Source organism: Telmatherina bonti (assembly GCF_933228915.1).
Source record: "Telmatherina bonti genome assembly, chromosome: 2".
NCBI lineage: Eukaryota > Metazoa > Chordata > Actinopteri > Atheriniformes > Telmatherinidae > Telmatherina > Telmatherina bonti.
Genome location: NC_136620.1, coordinates 14,449,379 through 14,465,807, shown reverse-complemented (window position 1 = coordinate 14,465,807; position 16,429 = coordinate 14,449,379). Strand labels below are relative to the sequence as shown.

Here is a 16,429-nt window from a genome sequence, read left to right as displayed (position 1 = left end):
GTACTGGCAACATCAACATCTTTCTTTTTCTACAGGTTTTCCTGAATAGAAGCTGTGGTACATGTTGATCTGTCTTTCCTGTCCTCTCCACCACAACTAGTCGAGGCAGATGACTGCCCTACCTGAGCCGGATTCAGCTGGAGGTTTTGCCTTCCTGTAAAAAGGGAGTTTTCCTTTTCACTGTTGCCTCATGCATGCTGATGATGGGGGTTGATTTAAAGTCAAGATTTGATGCACTTTATATAAAAGATGGATGGAGCCTCCGTGTCGTCACCCGTAGCTTTCTGAAAAGTAAGCTCATTGGATGATTCCTACGGTCGCTATCTTGGGAATGTCATGCTTGCCGTCTCTCCTGGAAAATACAAAAATGGGCAAAGATAAAGAACTGAGGGGGAGGCTGTGAGCATAGGGGTGGATGATTGACACCTATCAAACTATACGTAGCTAGGAGCTATTTGAGCTAACCCTGAGCTAACAGGAGCTAACTAGTTAATAGAGGAAGGCTAAAGCTAATTTATGCCATGAACTGCCTAAAAAACACGGTTGTGCTACACTCCGCCATCTTGCAGTGATTTGATTGACATTTGCTCTTTTTTGGAGCCCCTAGCAAATGAGGGGTGAACTGCAATTTTTGGCAGTTCCGCATAGGTTTCACTTTTAACCACTGGAGGTTGCCACTTGGTTGGTTTCCTTTATCTAGGCTATTCATTATGAACTGTTGTGTAGTGGCACTATACAAATAAAGCTGAATTAAATTAAATGAACAGACTACGTAGACAGACAATCAGAGAGATGATTAAAGTCCTTCCCCTTGACATGTGAAATATTAGGTGAGCGGGTGCGACCAAGAAAAAATGTTAGGCACACTTAAATTTGCAAATTTGCATGTGGCACTTTCGAGCCCTGCTTCTGGAAGTTCACTTATCTCCTCCTTTTTTTCTGGATCATATTCTTTATTATAATTCAAGGACGGTGTCATGTCATGTCACAGAATTGCATAGCCTATGGATCTATACTGGTCTGGCTTACACACTGCCAACCAGGTAAGGTTACAGTTGGCTGTGGAAATGTAAGAGAGATCAGTGTTTAACCAACCAAACCACCTTGTCCTTTGCATTAAGAGGAGCCAGATGAGAAGGCTAGGGCATCTGGTTAGGATGCTTCCTGGAAGTCACCCTAGATAAGTGTTTTGAACACATCCCACCAGGAGGACCCGGAGGAAGACTCTTTGCTGATCCAGGAATGCTCCAGGATCCCCTTGGAAAAGCTGAAGAAGTGACCAAGGAGAAGGAAGCCTGGGCTTCTTTGCTTAGACTACTGCCCACACAACCATCCATGGATGAATGGATGCATGCATGGATGGATGGATGGATGGATGGATGGCATTTTCCACTTGCATGTTTATTCATTATAGCATAACACATTTCTATTAAATTGGTGATTAAAGATACCTATGTTTCTGAGATAATACTGCTTACCAAAAATGTCACTGATAGTAAAAGCTTAAAATGATCAATATAGATACATAAATACAGATCTTTCTAATATTAGCTTTGAATAAAGAAATCTTTAAACAAAAAAAAAATTCTGAATAAATATTTTCGTTATGACCTTTTTAGGGGATCCACATATTCAAGTTTGCCAATGACACAGCAGTGGTATGATTGTATATGTGAGGATGTTTTAACTTAATTTGATTTTATTTGATTTCAATATTAACTGCTTAGAATGATACTTATTGTCTTTAAGAGCTGGTAGATGAAAGCTTTATCTTTTCGTGACAAGGAAGGCGGAGCATTATAGCCAGGGCTCTCAGAGGCTCAACCTCCTGTTCTTCATCCCAAAAGAGGCTTACCTGCGTCAGGTTTCCTCCACATAAAAGACCAATAGGCCAAGGTAGCTGTTACATTATAATTACATGGGAGGAGGCAGCTGGGAAGGAAGTCTGGACGGGAACCAGAGAGCATAATGGGACAGTTGGGAGGTATTGCGGCGGGGCATGGAGGGATTAAGAAGGTCAAGTAAGGTTGTTTTGCTGCTCTTATCGAAGATTAGGTGACTTGATGCAGGATGTTCTCACATCTGGCATTTTATGCTGATAAATTATCAATTCTGCTTATACTGTTTGTTACTGTGCTGCATGTCATCTTAGTTCATATACATAATTTTAAATCTGTTAATGGTAATGTTCTTAATTCAAACTCCACCTTTCCTTCTTCAATGGACTTTGCTCCAACTGTCCACGGTAATAACTGGTCACCATGTGGAGGTCACAAGAAACAAGCGCCAGAGTCCAATTCCGTTTTAACAATGGAAGAGTTATATTAAAGTATATCTAAAATAAGATGTCCCCCTGACTTAAGAAAGGCACTTTAATTCATTCTACACTTCCAAAAAATAAATGTCAGTGTTGGTTTTTCGTTATTAAAATATTTTTTAAAAAAAATGTTTTATTACCAGTAAATAGCTTTTATACAAAACCTTTTTCTTTATAAAGGAAAAGTTTTCCTTCAACTGTCCCAATCTGCTGAGAGTAGGATGGGTAGGTGGCTGTTCATCTCAGGCTTGGGATGTTTAGCTTTTCCGAGGACTGCACTCTTCTGGACGGAGATGTTCCCAAAGGTATCTATAGAAGCCATTTCTCTGGGAAACAGCTCCCAGGGCTTTGATGACAAGTACTATGATTGCCATCACCTCCCAGTCTCTTGTTTCTTGTTTTCCCTTTTCCTGATATTTTCATCATTGGGGGATGGTCACATGAATCACTGCGACTTTCCTCTGCTGCGTATCCATGATCACAATATTCAGTTGATTGGCCACCAGCATTTTGTCAGTCTGTAATTCAAGGACCTCAGGATCATAGCCCTCTCATTCTCCAACACCGTGGGAGGTGTTGCCTGTTATGACCTAGAGGTCTCCAACCCTGTTTCTGCAGATGTGTCTGTGCACCATGTTGGCTACTCGGCTATGGCATTACATGTATTCTTCTCCTGACAGTTTCTTAAACCTCTTACCTCTAAAATCTGGTAAAATACAGTAGTGGGGCTTTGTGAATGAAGAATTCTACCAGTCAACACTTAAAGTAATCACCAAATAATCATTAAATAATTCCATTTTGCCTCATTTTAAGAGTAGGAAATTAATAGACATTTTTTTTAAAATACTAGAACCCCAGCAAAAGTTGAAATGACCAAATTTAACTGGTTCAAACAATACAGTCCAGCAAGAAGTTTTCACAAAATAAGATGTAAAATGTTTAGCTTTCAGGTGTTGCCACATTGACTTGTTTACCTCTGGGCAGAGTCAAGATGGCTCCTCCCACACAGACTGTGGTTCTGGAGAAATATTTAGTACTGAGATGTTCATAAATATAATCAATGCCAAATAAATGATTCTTATCTCATGGGCTTGTGATATCTGCCAAAATTTAAGTGGAACAGATAAAAATGTAAAATGTGCAAAACCAGATGAATTATACTGTGGTCATTTATCCAGTTCCAGCTGGAGAAAATGCGTTTCACTGTGTTACACTTTCAACATGTCCCGATTTTATATCCCCATTACTTCATTACCGATGTTCATTAACCAAACAACATTCAAATGTAGCTGCAGCCTGTAGACCAACTATGTACCAAAACACATCTTCAGGGTCAAGAACAAGATGTATCATGTACGCTTGATGATGTTGCAGATGGAACAAACACATTTTATTGTTGAAAAAAGAAAGAAAAGAAAAAGTGATTTTGATTGAATGCAAAGAGCAGTTTTGCATTTTCAGGAAGCTAATTGATGACGGACATGATGAAGGAAAAATAGCAGACAGATTGACGGACTCACAGGGACTTCCACGTATTTGGCAGCCGCTTTCACCTTTCAGAAGGAAGCCAGGAGGACAAGTAAGAGGAAGAAGAAGAGGGAAGTGAAGTTCAGCAGCGAGGATCTGGTTTTTAGCAGATGTCTCTGTAATTAGTAAAGCCAGCAGTTTGAAGCCTTTTGTTTGTGAGAAGAGAAACATTTCTACTCACTGTGAAAGAGAGGATCGAGGAGAAGAAGGTTCCTTCATCGTATCTGGACAGCTTGGAGAGAACACCGTCTAAAACAGTGGTGAACTATAGATAGGGGAAAATAATGACCATAAACTTTCATGATCATTTTTATTCCATAACTATTTATATACAAGTGATCATGAGTATATAGCAAACAAGGACAATAAGAAAATGTGACAAAAAATCTAAAGGTGGTAACTTATTTTTGAAAAATAAAAAACAAACAAATCTTTATGTTTTTTTTCTTGTCAAATAGGCTAACTTATTATTTAAAGTTATTTTTTTTTATAATAAATAATTTTTAGCATGCTATTTTGAACACATTCTTTAATATGTGTGTGTGTACATAAATAAGACAAAATGGATATAACAGGATAAACATATAAGAACAGCAAAAAGATTTCTAAAACAGAACAAATTTGCAATGAAAATTGCTATGAATAAATAAACAAAATAGGTAAGTGATATGTAAGTAAATAAATGAGTAGAATAGAGGAAAAAACTGACTAAAAGATGTCAAGTGAAGAACAAAGTCAATTACTGCAGTAAATAAAAAGGGTAAGAAAATTGATTAAAAAAAATAAGGCAAAATAGATAAAAAAGAGCAAAAAAAAAAGATGTCAAACTAATAAAGTCAGTACTAGTGTGAAAAAAAGAAAGGAGTAATTAAAAAAAGATATATATGATTAACCATAACACACTTAACAGCAGTAAAAGAGCTATTACATGATTTGTTTCGAGGGCAAGAAGCAAAATTTACCTTTGAGACGAGGGAGGAAATCATTTCTTTAAAAGCCTCGTCAATAAGAACATCGATTTTGGAGTGGTACTGTTGCTGTGTCGGAGAGTGTGGGGTGGGAGTGGAGGTGGGGGGGTTGTTGGTGGAGACACGTGTTTGTGAGATAGGCATGAAGGGGGAAACAACAAAAGCAGCATTTCATTATTTTCAGGAAACTGATGGGATACAAAGGTTAATAGTAAAAATGACTCCTTGCCTTCAGGATACACAGAGCATTGTCAGTGCTGTACAAGGCAGAAATTAAAATCTAAAACACTCTGTATGAACAGTTATAACACACTCACACAATAGTACACAAATACACACACACCCTTCCAACATGGCAAGGCATGAAAACCTTCCCATCCATGTAACACTGCTGAGTTAAGCAGCTAATAGGATGCATTATGTGGCTGAATAACATTCCCGTCTGCAGTGGAAAAGCGAAGGAATCTGAAGGATACTTTTTGTGTGTCTCCCTACAATTAGAGCAGCCTTGTATTCCTCTAAAGCACCGGTCCAGCTGCGAGGACCAAAGGCTCACACAAGATTCAATTAATCTGCCATTTCATGTCTAGTTTGCCCCACCCACCACCCCAGTCTGCACCCCCCTGAAAAAATATTCATGGCACCTTTTCCCTTGACGGAATAAGAAGAAGAAGAAAAAGGCTGGGGCTGAGTGCTGAATGGCTGCAGCAGCAGGGGAGTTCATCTCTTGGCAACAATGCCCTTTCACTGGCTGTCTAAAGAACACCCAAATTAAAAATTTCAATCAACAAAGCACACAGATCGCTGACAAACTGCAGGTCCTGGGGGGTCACTGCCAAATTTAGATTCCTTTTTTTTTCTTGTCCACAAGTTTGCAAAATGGCAGCTCTCTTTCAGCTGGATGTTCTCGGCTAATCTTGAGGGCTTTTCTTTTTCTCCTCGTCTTACCTCAATTAACATCGCTGCCTCTTTTCCTACGACCACGGTCATGAAAAAACAGGGAGGGGAACTTGTTTGGTGTTTGGCAAAGAAGCAAAAACTGAAGTGAACAATTATTTCTTTTGAAAACATTTATTTTGCTTGTTGAGCTGCGGCGGCGGCTGCTTCAGTTTGGTGAAATATTTCAGATCTAAATCTGGGGACATTTTTAAACTTTGACAACATCTCTGACCTCAGCAAGAAATATGAAAGTAGACTAATTATAAGTCTTTGATTGGAACATTTTTGTGGGGAATGTAACTGTGAAGTGCATTTCCTTTTACAGATGCTCCGTTTGCCTTTTTTTTTTTTTTTTTAAATTCCCTTGAAACAATTAGGAAAGAACTTTGTCATGGAAACCACCAGAACTGACCATTGCTTGTGGCTGACAGCACCGGTGGTTTGAATCCTGTTCAAAGGATCTGTCAACGCCACAATTTTCACTTCTTTTAACCTGATTAATAACACATGAAGGTGTGCAGCAACCAATAATTAGTAATTTGATAAGTTGGTCTTTTTAAATGTGTTGATGCCAATGAGAGATATACATTTTTTGTTATTACACTTTTAAATCACAGTTCACTGTTGTGTTTATCTACCAAAGTTAAGTGCCATTACAAACAAGGACAGGCATGTTTATGACATGTGCTTCACAAATCAAAGTGCTTTATCTAAAACATTAAAAGCATTGCAGTGGAGTGCAGGAAGCATCCAAAACAAACTTAGAAAATAAATTTAATTAAATCAGAAAAATAAAAGTAGATAAGTACATGCAATAAAAGTGTGAGGAATTAACATTTGTTTTTTTTTTTGTTTATTTTTTTTTTAAATAACAAGCAGCAATTAATAAAGTATTTAACCTTGATTTATGACATTTCAGAGTTTCAGCAGACCTGCAGTTTTCTGGGAGTTTGTTCCAAATGTGAGGTGCATAAAAACTAATGCTGCCACTCCACGTTGAGTTCTGACTTGGGGAGCAGAAAGTAGATTTCCTCCTGATGATGTGAGGGATCTGGTTGGTTTATAACAACCAGATGATCCAGAAAATATTAGAAGAAGAAGAATTAAGTGGTTTATAAACCCACCGCAGGATTTTTAAGTAAAATCTTTGACAGACAGGAAGCCAGTGTAAAGATCTGAGGACTGGAGTTGCATGATACACTTCCTTGGTCTTAACTGCATAAACTCTTTTTTTCTAAATCTTGAAGAGACATCAGTCCTGTAATCCTTTAAATGCTTTTAAAGTAATAAAAGGTGACATCACAAGTTGTCTTAATGTGACTTCTGGAATTCAGGTCTGAGTCCAGGGGTCGTATGCATCAAATTTCTGTGTATTACTCCGAAGAACACTGTCAAGAGTTGATTAAAAGTATAAAAAAAAAAAAAAAAAAAAAAAAAAAAAAATTTGTTAAAAGCTGCACTTAAAAGTGTCTTACTCACACTTTTAGTGTAGTGAAGGACTGAATCTAAAGTGTTAGTATTAGAGTGAGATTACAACAGTACACTACAGAATACATTGATCAATTGCTGAATGGAACCGTATATCTAAGAATATGGATGTATTTTAAAAAGACATCTCAGGAAATTGTTAAATGGACAATATATAATTTAACTACTAAAAATATTTTACAAACCTGCATGTTGTTAGTGGTTAAAAGAAGGTTAATATCTATATACATATATACATATATATCTATATATATATGTATATATATATATATATATATATATATATATATATATATATGTATATATATATCTATATCTATATATATATATACATATATATCTATATACATATATACATATATATATATATATATATCTATATATATATATATGTATATATATATCTATATCTATATATATATATATACATATATATCTATATACATATATACATATATATATATATATATATATATATATATATATATATATATATACATATGTGCAATCCAAAAGAAATATAAAACTCGGCAGTACAACTTAATTACAAAAAAAGATGAACAGCGGGATGATCTTTAGTTAACCAAAAGAACAATGTTTACCATGTGGTTAAAGTGTGAGAAGAAGAAAGGGTAATGAGTAGATGGAGGGACTTACCCACTGTTTGTCATTCTAGGATTCAAACAAAGATGTGCAGAACAGATGGACATGAGGGGCAGGGAAGAACATGAGACAAAAAAAGGAGTGAGCCATCATGTGATGTCCAAAAACAAATATGTCCTCACTTTACAACTGCAGTGTATAGAATACTGCATAAAACACACATATTACTCTTACAGATTATTCCTCTATTTATTTGAACTTTCACTTAATTGCAGAAAATAAGATTTGTTTTTGTCTCTATTAAAAATGATTATCACACATTTTTTCAGATACATGCATTTATGCACCATATTTTAATTTTTTGGTTTGGTGAGCTCGCAGAGGGTCACTATGCATGTAGTGTGCATGTAGCAATGTGCAAAGGGTTTTCTGGAAGCCCAACAAAAAACATGTGCCATCTTGTGTCCATTTAATAGATATACATTTAATACGTCAACAAAACAAGAAGTCGGTTTTCATTTCTAGGAGCTTTCCTTAACAACATTACATGTGAAAACTAGCCCAAGTCCTCTCTGTCTGTTATGATGTGGTGGGTTCTGTTTTGATGTGGTGGTTTCATTCAGTGCCTTAGTTTCTAGTTTCCTGTTTTATTTTGTAGTTTTTCCTGTTTAGTTCTCTTGGTTCTTGTTTAGCTTCATTGATTTTCTGTTCATTGGTTTCACCTGGGTTCATTTGTTTCACCTGTGTCTCGTTTTGTTCCAGTGTATTTATACCCCTCTGTTTCAGTTGTCTTTGTTGGATCATTTTGTTGCCCTTTGTTGCCTTACATGGTTGTTAGTCTCCCTGAGTACCTCTGTTAATTAGACCTTCTGGAATCTACACCTCCCCGCTTTCTCATCTCTGCGTTTGGGTCCACATCTCCACTCCATCATAACACTGTCACTGTCTGATGTCGCCTATAAGATGTCATGATGTTGTTCAAGCTGCAAGTGTTTGTAATGATGCTGTTGTGTTTTAATATTTTACTGTTTTCATGCAAGTTCTTGAGCACTGTTACGTAGATCTTTTACCTTATTACCATTATTATTTGTTTAAGGTCATATTATGATTAAAAAATGAAAGGAAATGAAGCACAGTCCTGACTTAAGGTTATTGCATGTAGAAATTGAATTTCTGTCTAAATGGTTTGTGTTTTCTTTTGTATTTCATTGAAACCAATATGAAAAAAAAAACTTTAATCTTACAGGAACAATGTAAAATGTATAATATAGTAATTATGACTTTAACTACTCAAGTAGGGCTGGGCAATTAATCAGATTTTAATCTCAATCATAATCTGGGTTTTTAAAGATAATAAAAATAAAAGGGTACTGGTTCCAGAGCCCAAGCCATGCGTTGAGGTGAGTCCAACTATATCTAGCCGGAACCGCTCAACCTCGCGCACAAGCTCAGGCTCCTTCCCCACCAGAGAGGTGACGTTCCCCGTCCCTAGAGCCAGGGCCAGAGCCCCGCCCAGCTCACATTGCACCCGACCCCTACGGCTCCTCTCGCAGATGGTGAGCCCACGGGAGGTGGGGCCCATGTAACCCTTTTGGGCTGAGCCCGACCGGGCCCCATGGGCGAAGGCCCGGCCACCAGACGCTCGCTCTCGTACCCCACCTCCAGGCCTGGCTCCAGAGGGGGGTCCCGGTAACCCGCGTCCGGGCAAGGGAACATTCATGCCCAGGTTGGTCGTCATCATAGAGGTCGATGAGCCGTGCTTGGTCTGGTCCCTCCCCTAGACACCCGTTTGCCATGGGTGACCCTACCAGGGGCATAAAGCCCCCGACAACATAGCTGCTAGGATCTTCGGGACGCACAAACTCCTCCACCACGATAAGGTGACGGCTCAGGGAGGGGCCGGTGGAAGGAATACTTCGTAGACCTCCTCAATCCTTCCAACACGTCTTCCGATGAGGAAGCAGAGCTGGCGGACTCAGGGGTGGACTCTCCTATCTCTGGGGCTGAAGTCGCTGAGGTGGTCAAAAAGCTCCTTGGCGGCAAGGCCCCGGGGGTGGATGAGGTCCGCCTGGAGGTCCTTAAGGCTCTGGATGCTGTGGGGCTGTCTTGGCTGACACGCCTCTGCAGCATCGCGTGGACATCGGGGGCAGTACCGCTGGATTGGCAGACTGGGGTAGTGGTCCCCCTTTTTAAGAAGGGGGACTGGAGGGTGTGTTCCAATTACAGGGGAATCACACTCCTCACTCCCTGGTAAGGTCTATTCAGGGGTCCAGGGGACCTGGAGAAGGCATTCGACCATGTGCCCCGGGGCTCCTGTGGGGGGTACTCCGGGAGTATGGGGTACCGGACCCCCTTGTACGAGCTGTCCGGTCCCTGTACGACAGGTGTCAGAGCTTGGTCCGCATTGCCGGTAGTAAGTCGGATTCGTTTCCGGTGAGGGTTGGACTCCGCCAAGGCTGCCCTTTATCACCGATTCTGTTCATAACTTATATGGACAGAATTTCTAGGCACAGCCGAGGTGTTGAGGGGATCCGACTTGGTGGCCTCAGGATTGGGTCCCTGCTTTTTGCGGATGACGTGGTCCTGTTGGCTTCATCTGGTCGTGATCTCCAGCTCTCGCTTGAGCGATTCGCGGCCGAGTGTGAAGCGGCTGGGATGAGAATCAGCACCTCCAAATCTGAGACCATGGTCCTCAGCTGGAATAGGGTGGATTGCCCTCTCCGGTCGGGAGTGAGGTCCTGCCTCAAGTGGAGGAGTTTAAATATCTCGAGGTCTTGTTCACGAGTGAGGGAAGGATGGAGCGCGAGATCGACAGACGGATCGGTGCGGTGTCTGCAGTGATGCGGGCTCTGCGCCGGTCTGTCGTGGTGAAGAAGGAGCTGAGCCAGAAGGTGAAGCTCTCGATTTTCCAGTCGATCTACGTTCCTACCCTCACCTATAGTCATGAGCTGTGGGTCGTGACTGAAAGAACGAGATCTCGTATACAGGCGGCTGAAATGGGTTTCCTCCGCAGGGTGGCCGGGCTCTCCCTTAGAGATAGGGTGAGGAGCTCGGTCATCCGGGAGGGGCTCAGAGTAGAGCCGCTGCTCCTCCGCATCGAGAGGAACCAGATGAGGTGGCTCGGGCATCTGGTCAGGATGCCTCCTGGACGCCTCCCTGGTGAGGTGTTCCAGGCACGTCCCTCTGGGAGGAGACCCCGGGGAAGACCCAGGACACGCTGGAGGGATTATATCTCTCGGCTGGCCTGGGAACGCCTCGGGATCCCCCCCGCAGAGTTGGCAAATGTGGCTGGGGAGAGGGAAGTCTGGGCTTCCCTGCTTAGGCTGCTGCCCCCGCGACCCGACCCCGGATAAGCGGCAGAAGATGGATGGATGGATGGATGGATGGATAAAAATAAAAGGGTGAGATTATTTTTCTCTTTGCAGTTTCCTCTCTTGCTGTCTTCAGTTGCTAATCAAGCGTCACTAGCATTGCAGCGCTGTGCTGTAAACTCCTCCCACAGCCGCTTTTCTTTCATTCAGACACTGTTCTTGCTAAATCTGGCGACTTTTGTTGTTAAAAGCGACTCGCGACAAATCTAGTGACTTTTACTGGAGTTATTAGAGACTTTTCTGGTGTTTTGGTGACTGACTTGAAGGCACATATTGTTCTGCAGTTACTGAAAGGAATGAGCAGCGGGAGTCTCTCCCCGTCCTAAAGCACTCCCAGGCTGCCAGTCTCAGTCGGCTCCGGCTGCAGGTCAATGTAGAATAACTGCAGTGGGTTGTGGAAGTTCAAAACAACATAGTTTTTACCATTGTCAGTGAAAACTGGCTGCATTATTTTTGTATACATAGTTCGGCGAGTTAAACACTATAATATTCCTCTGTTACAGGCCGTTACCATATCAACGTGTTAATCAGCTGGTTTAAATCAGCTGTCTGAATGAGAGGTGAATGAGAAAAACACGCTGTAGCTTGACAGCGGTTGTTTGGTATTAAACGCACATCAAGGCCAACGTAAAATAGTTCCTACATAAGCGGTAAAAGTGGATTAAACAAATCGGATAGATGGTTATAATGCGCGACACGGATTCGAGAACAACACGACGCACAGCGTTGTTTAAAAATACTGGATAATTGTGTTTGAATTATCTAATCATTTTAAGGCTATATATTCTGATTCTTTTAACAAGAAATGTCCCACATATATTTACAAAGGCATTTTAATTAACACATTATTAAATTAATATTACATATTTATTACATACATGCCAAAAAATTCTGCCTTGTCATCTTTAGATTTGTTTCCCCATTATTGCTCTCGGTTTCATGGACCTTGTTATCCAGAACTTCAGTTGTAATCCCATCCTGCCATGATGTAGGATACTCAGTGTTACTACCAGGACTTCAATTATTACAATGTAAAACCCAGTTATTCCCTTTTTTTTACTAGGTTTTCAACTTTTTTTGCACTTCCAATTTTAGCCAGTACTTTGACAGAAATATATGATGAAAGGAGTCGTGCAGTCCAACATCTGACACAACTTAATTATGGCAGAATAAGAGAATATTTGTCGGACTGCAACACTTAGCTATAAAATCAAACACTGACATGTTATTCAGTTGGGAGTCCTTACATATCTCATACTGATGGCTTTAATGGAAATTAGCTGAATGGAAATTAGATATAATGGATTTTCCACTTTGAAAACCTGAGAAGGAGTCATTTTTCAGTTGAAGTTCGAACATTTATCTGTCAAGGTTATTCAGACATTAAACTTTTTAGGCTGAATGAATTCATCCCAACAAACAGAAAAGTTAAATACAACATTATGTTAAATTAGGGTTTACTGTGGGTGGAAGAACAGAAATTCAGAGATGCTTGAAGGAACTACTGTGTTCCTGTAAAGACAAATGTGAAATGCACATATTTCAACTTATCTGTCAATGACATTAATGAAAACAAACAATCATATTATATTTTGCCATGAAGTTATTACTGGAAATGCTTAAAAAGCAAAACAAAAAACAACAACAAAAAAACCCCCCAGCATTTGTTGGTGGACCATCTGCTTCTTTGAACCGAATCAGAAGTTGTACAGTCATAATACCAAAAATGAACTTGGACTTTCGGAGGAAACAGACATGGATTCAAATCAAATAGGCTGAATGTGCCATTAATGGTCTTGGGCCTTCTTATGAGCATAGCCTCTTTGTAAATTATGATCCCTCACAGACCCTGATGTGCTTTGGTACCAGCCTTTTTATTAGTAACTAAAGTTAGAGCTAAATCTTAAGATGAGACCTCATCTCACTGTTCCAGTCCTTGTCTGTGGAACAGCCTGCCAGAAAAAACATCAAGGTTGCAAAGACTGTTATTTATATTTTCAAAAAGAGGCTCAAGGCCTATCTTTTCGGCCATAGCTTACTGCTGAACTTTATTGTTATTTATCTAAAAAATTAGTTTGTTTTATTTCATCAGTGTTTGGCTATTTATTTATTACTTTATGTATCCCTCTAATTTTTGAACCTCCTTTATCCTATTCAGGGTTGCGAAGCTTGAGTCTTTCCCACTGATTAGAAGGAGAGAGGCAGGGTACATCCTGGACGGGTTGCCAGTCCATCACAGGGTATTTTATACATTTGTCTTTTAATTATCTAATTTTGTACTTATGTACATACTCATTCTTCTAGTTTTATTTTATATTTTCATTTTATATTTTTACATTTGATATTGGCTTTTTTTTTTTTTTTTACCGACATCCGATTGACCAATTTTGTCCAACTCTAAATTTGATATCAATATTAGAAATGATATTTTCCATATTTAGTCATTTTTGAATAGAGGAGTCTTAGATATAGAGGTTGATATTTAATATGTGCATTTTGTGTAAACGCTGTGTCATTGAAAAAGTATTGGTCAATATTAGATTTTATCAGCTGATGATAGCGATATGCAGATAATATCTGACATCTCAAATTTATTTGTATTGTTTTTAATCTTTTGTATGTTTTAAATTTTATTTTATTTTTTACTTTTTAACTCTGGTGTTTTCCTTAAGGGGATGCTCCATGTTGGGAGTGAGATGAGCCTACTCGGTCTGCTTGACTGTTGCTGTGCCAGTTGATTTCCACATCCCAACATTAAATTAAATGCTCACAAAAGAAAAAAAATATAGTTGTGATGGGCTTTGTGCTGGCGAATCGTGGCTCCTTTGAGATGGTTTATTGTGATCCCTTTTTCCAATCCTTCAACACGCAGCAGTATGTACAGTGGTAAAATGTGTACAATATTTACACTGTTCTCTCAATAACGGTTTCTCCAGCTCAAATTACTCACATGCCAATACTCTGTACTCCACTCTATAGTAACTGGGGAGGAAGACTGGCAGTCAACTGGAAAGTTGGGAGGTCAATTCTGGGCTTTCCCTGACTATATTCCGAAGTGTCCTGGGGCAAGACACTGAACCCCAAGCTGCCTATCGGTATGAGTGTGCATGTGAATGGGGGAATGTTACGAATAGTGTAAAGCGCTTTGAGTGGTCTGCATGACTGGAAAATAAGTACAAGTCCATTTACCATACACCTTACTCTCCATCCAGTCAACTCTGAATGAGCGTCTTATGAATGTAAAGCCCCGCCCCTTACAGGAACTTCCCCAATTACTGGAAACAACTGGTTTGTTTTTACATTTCCCCTTAATTCCCTGCAATAATGCACATATATAAAAATGTCCTATCAATTACACACATTTGAAAACCCCATAATAAACCATGCAACCCAGTTAAACATACAAAAACAAACAATGTGTTTGTGCAGTGAGATGACTAGTGTCCATGTGACAGCGACATTTCTGCCGCATTGCGAAACACACTGGTCATTTAAACACGACAACAGCATTGTCTCGGTTTTCCCAATTAGCATCAGACATGGACGACTCACAATAAGTTAGCAAACCTTCTCACAGTGTTATTTTGACAAAGTAGGTGTGCACCCCTAATCAGTCGCTAAACAGAGGTGGAATTTCTGGAATGTGGCTGCTACGTGTTACTGCGGGTGTGTCACAGGTGGCATGCTTGTCCTTGGGGAGCCAGTCAGGTGAGTAATGGTGTGTGTGTGTGTAAATGGATGAGCTTGATGTTAGGTGATGGCGTCTTTGACAAGGCGACTTTGTCAGAACAGTATGAATGTACACAACCTTAATAGAAAAAGTCAAATGCTCACAAATTTAACTATCTTTAATTTCAAATATTAAAAAATACATTATCCCCCTATTCCAGTCCGTTGCAGTGTCCAGCTGCAGTGAGGAAATCTTCCATGGTCCTGCATTCCAACACAGAATCTATGTAAAATCCAGACGGTATTGTGGGAAGTGGATTAGGATTAGTCCACCACAAAATCCAAATTAGTGTCACAATATTTTTTTTTACTTTCCCAACTGATCTATAAAATGTTTCCCAATTTACCCGATGTCACATGCATCATCTAAAACGGTTCAAGGCCCTTTCAACTTTATCTCACTACAGTGTGAAATAAAATGTGACTTGGGTATGACTGAACCACAAAGGAAGCCATTTTGATAGACATATTTTTACAATGCATTGAACTTAAAGTATTTGTACATTTCATCCAGCCATACATTTGCTTAACCGCTTGCTCCGATTAAGGCTCACGGAGAGCAGAAGCCAATTCCAGCTATTATTGGGCGAGAGGCAGGGTACACCCTAGACAGGTCACCAGTCCATTGCAGGGCCAACTTAGAGAGACAAACAATGGATCAAGCGAATAATCACACCTAGGGACAATTTAGAGTAATCAAATAACCTAAAATATATGTATTTGGATGTTAGGAGGAAGTATCTGGAGAGAACCCATGCATATATGGGGAGAACATGCAAGCTCCATCAATAAAGGCCACTGTTTGAGACCCCCCCCCCCCCCCCTTCAGCTGAGGTTTGAACCAACAACTTTCTTGCTGTGAGGCCACAGTGCTAACCACTGTGCAACCCTTTGCAAATTTAATTATTATTAATTATAATCAATGTTAGAACATATTTAATATTTTCTTTGTCTCTATACGAACATTTTTTCCACTGTAAATGATTTTTTTTTAAAAAAGTGAAAAATTGTTACTTTCTTTTAAGGTTGTGAGATAATGTCTATATATATATACACATATACATATATATATATATATATATACACATATACATATATATATATATATATACACACATATACATATATATATATATATATATACACATATACATATATATATATATATATATACACATATACATATATATATATATATACACACATATATATATATATATACACATATACATATATATATATATATATATATATATATATATATATATATACATACATATATATATATATATATATACATATATATATACATATATACATATATATATATATATATATATACATATATATATATATATATATATATACACACATATATATATATATAATGTAAAGCACTTATGCTTTTGTGTGAAAAATGAGTGATTTATAAAAAAAAAGTGTGATTTGATTTGATGCATGTGTCACTTTCTATGCAGCCTTTGGGA

General features: G+C 39.0%; 1 protein-coding gene across 1 annotated transcript in view; it reads right to left on the bottom strand.

The window, feature by feature from the left end:
• cadps2 (Ca++-dependent secretion activator 2) overlaps window positions 1-16,429 on the bottom strand; it is a gene marked incomplete at both ends in the record, with an annotated part of 215,682 nt that overhangs the window by 24,068 nt on the left and 175,185 nt on the right. The window contains 4 exons of the mRNA XM_079247774.1: window positions 3,838-3,870; window positions 4,026-4,109; window positions 4,807-4,881; window positions 7,897-7,911. Of these exons, the coding sequence (XP_079103900.1) occupies window positions 3,838-3,870; window positions 4,026-4,109; window positions 4,807-4,881; window positions 7,897-7,911 (207 nt within the window). The remainder of the gene's footprint in view (window positions 1-3,837; window positions 3,871-4,025; window positions 4,110-4,806; window positions 4,882-7,896; window positions 7,912-16,429) is intronic.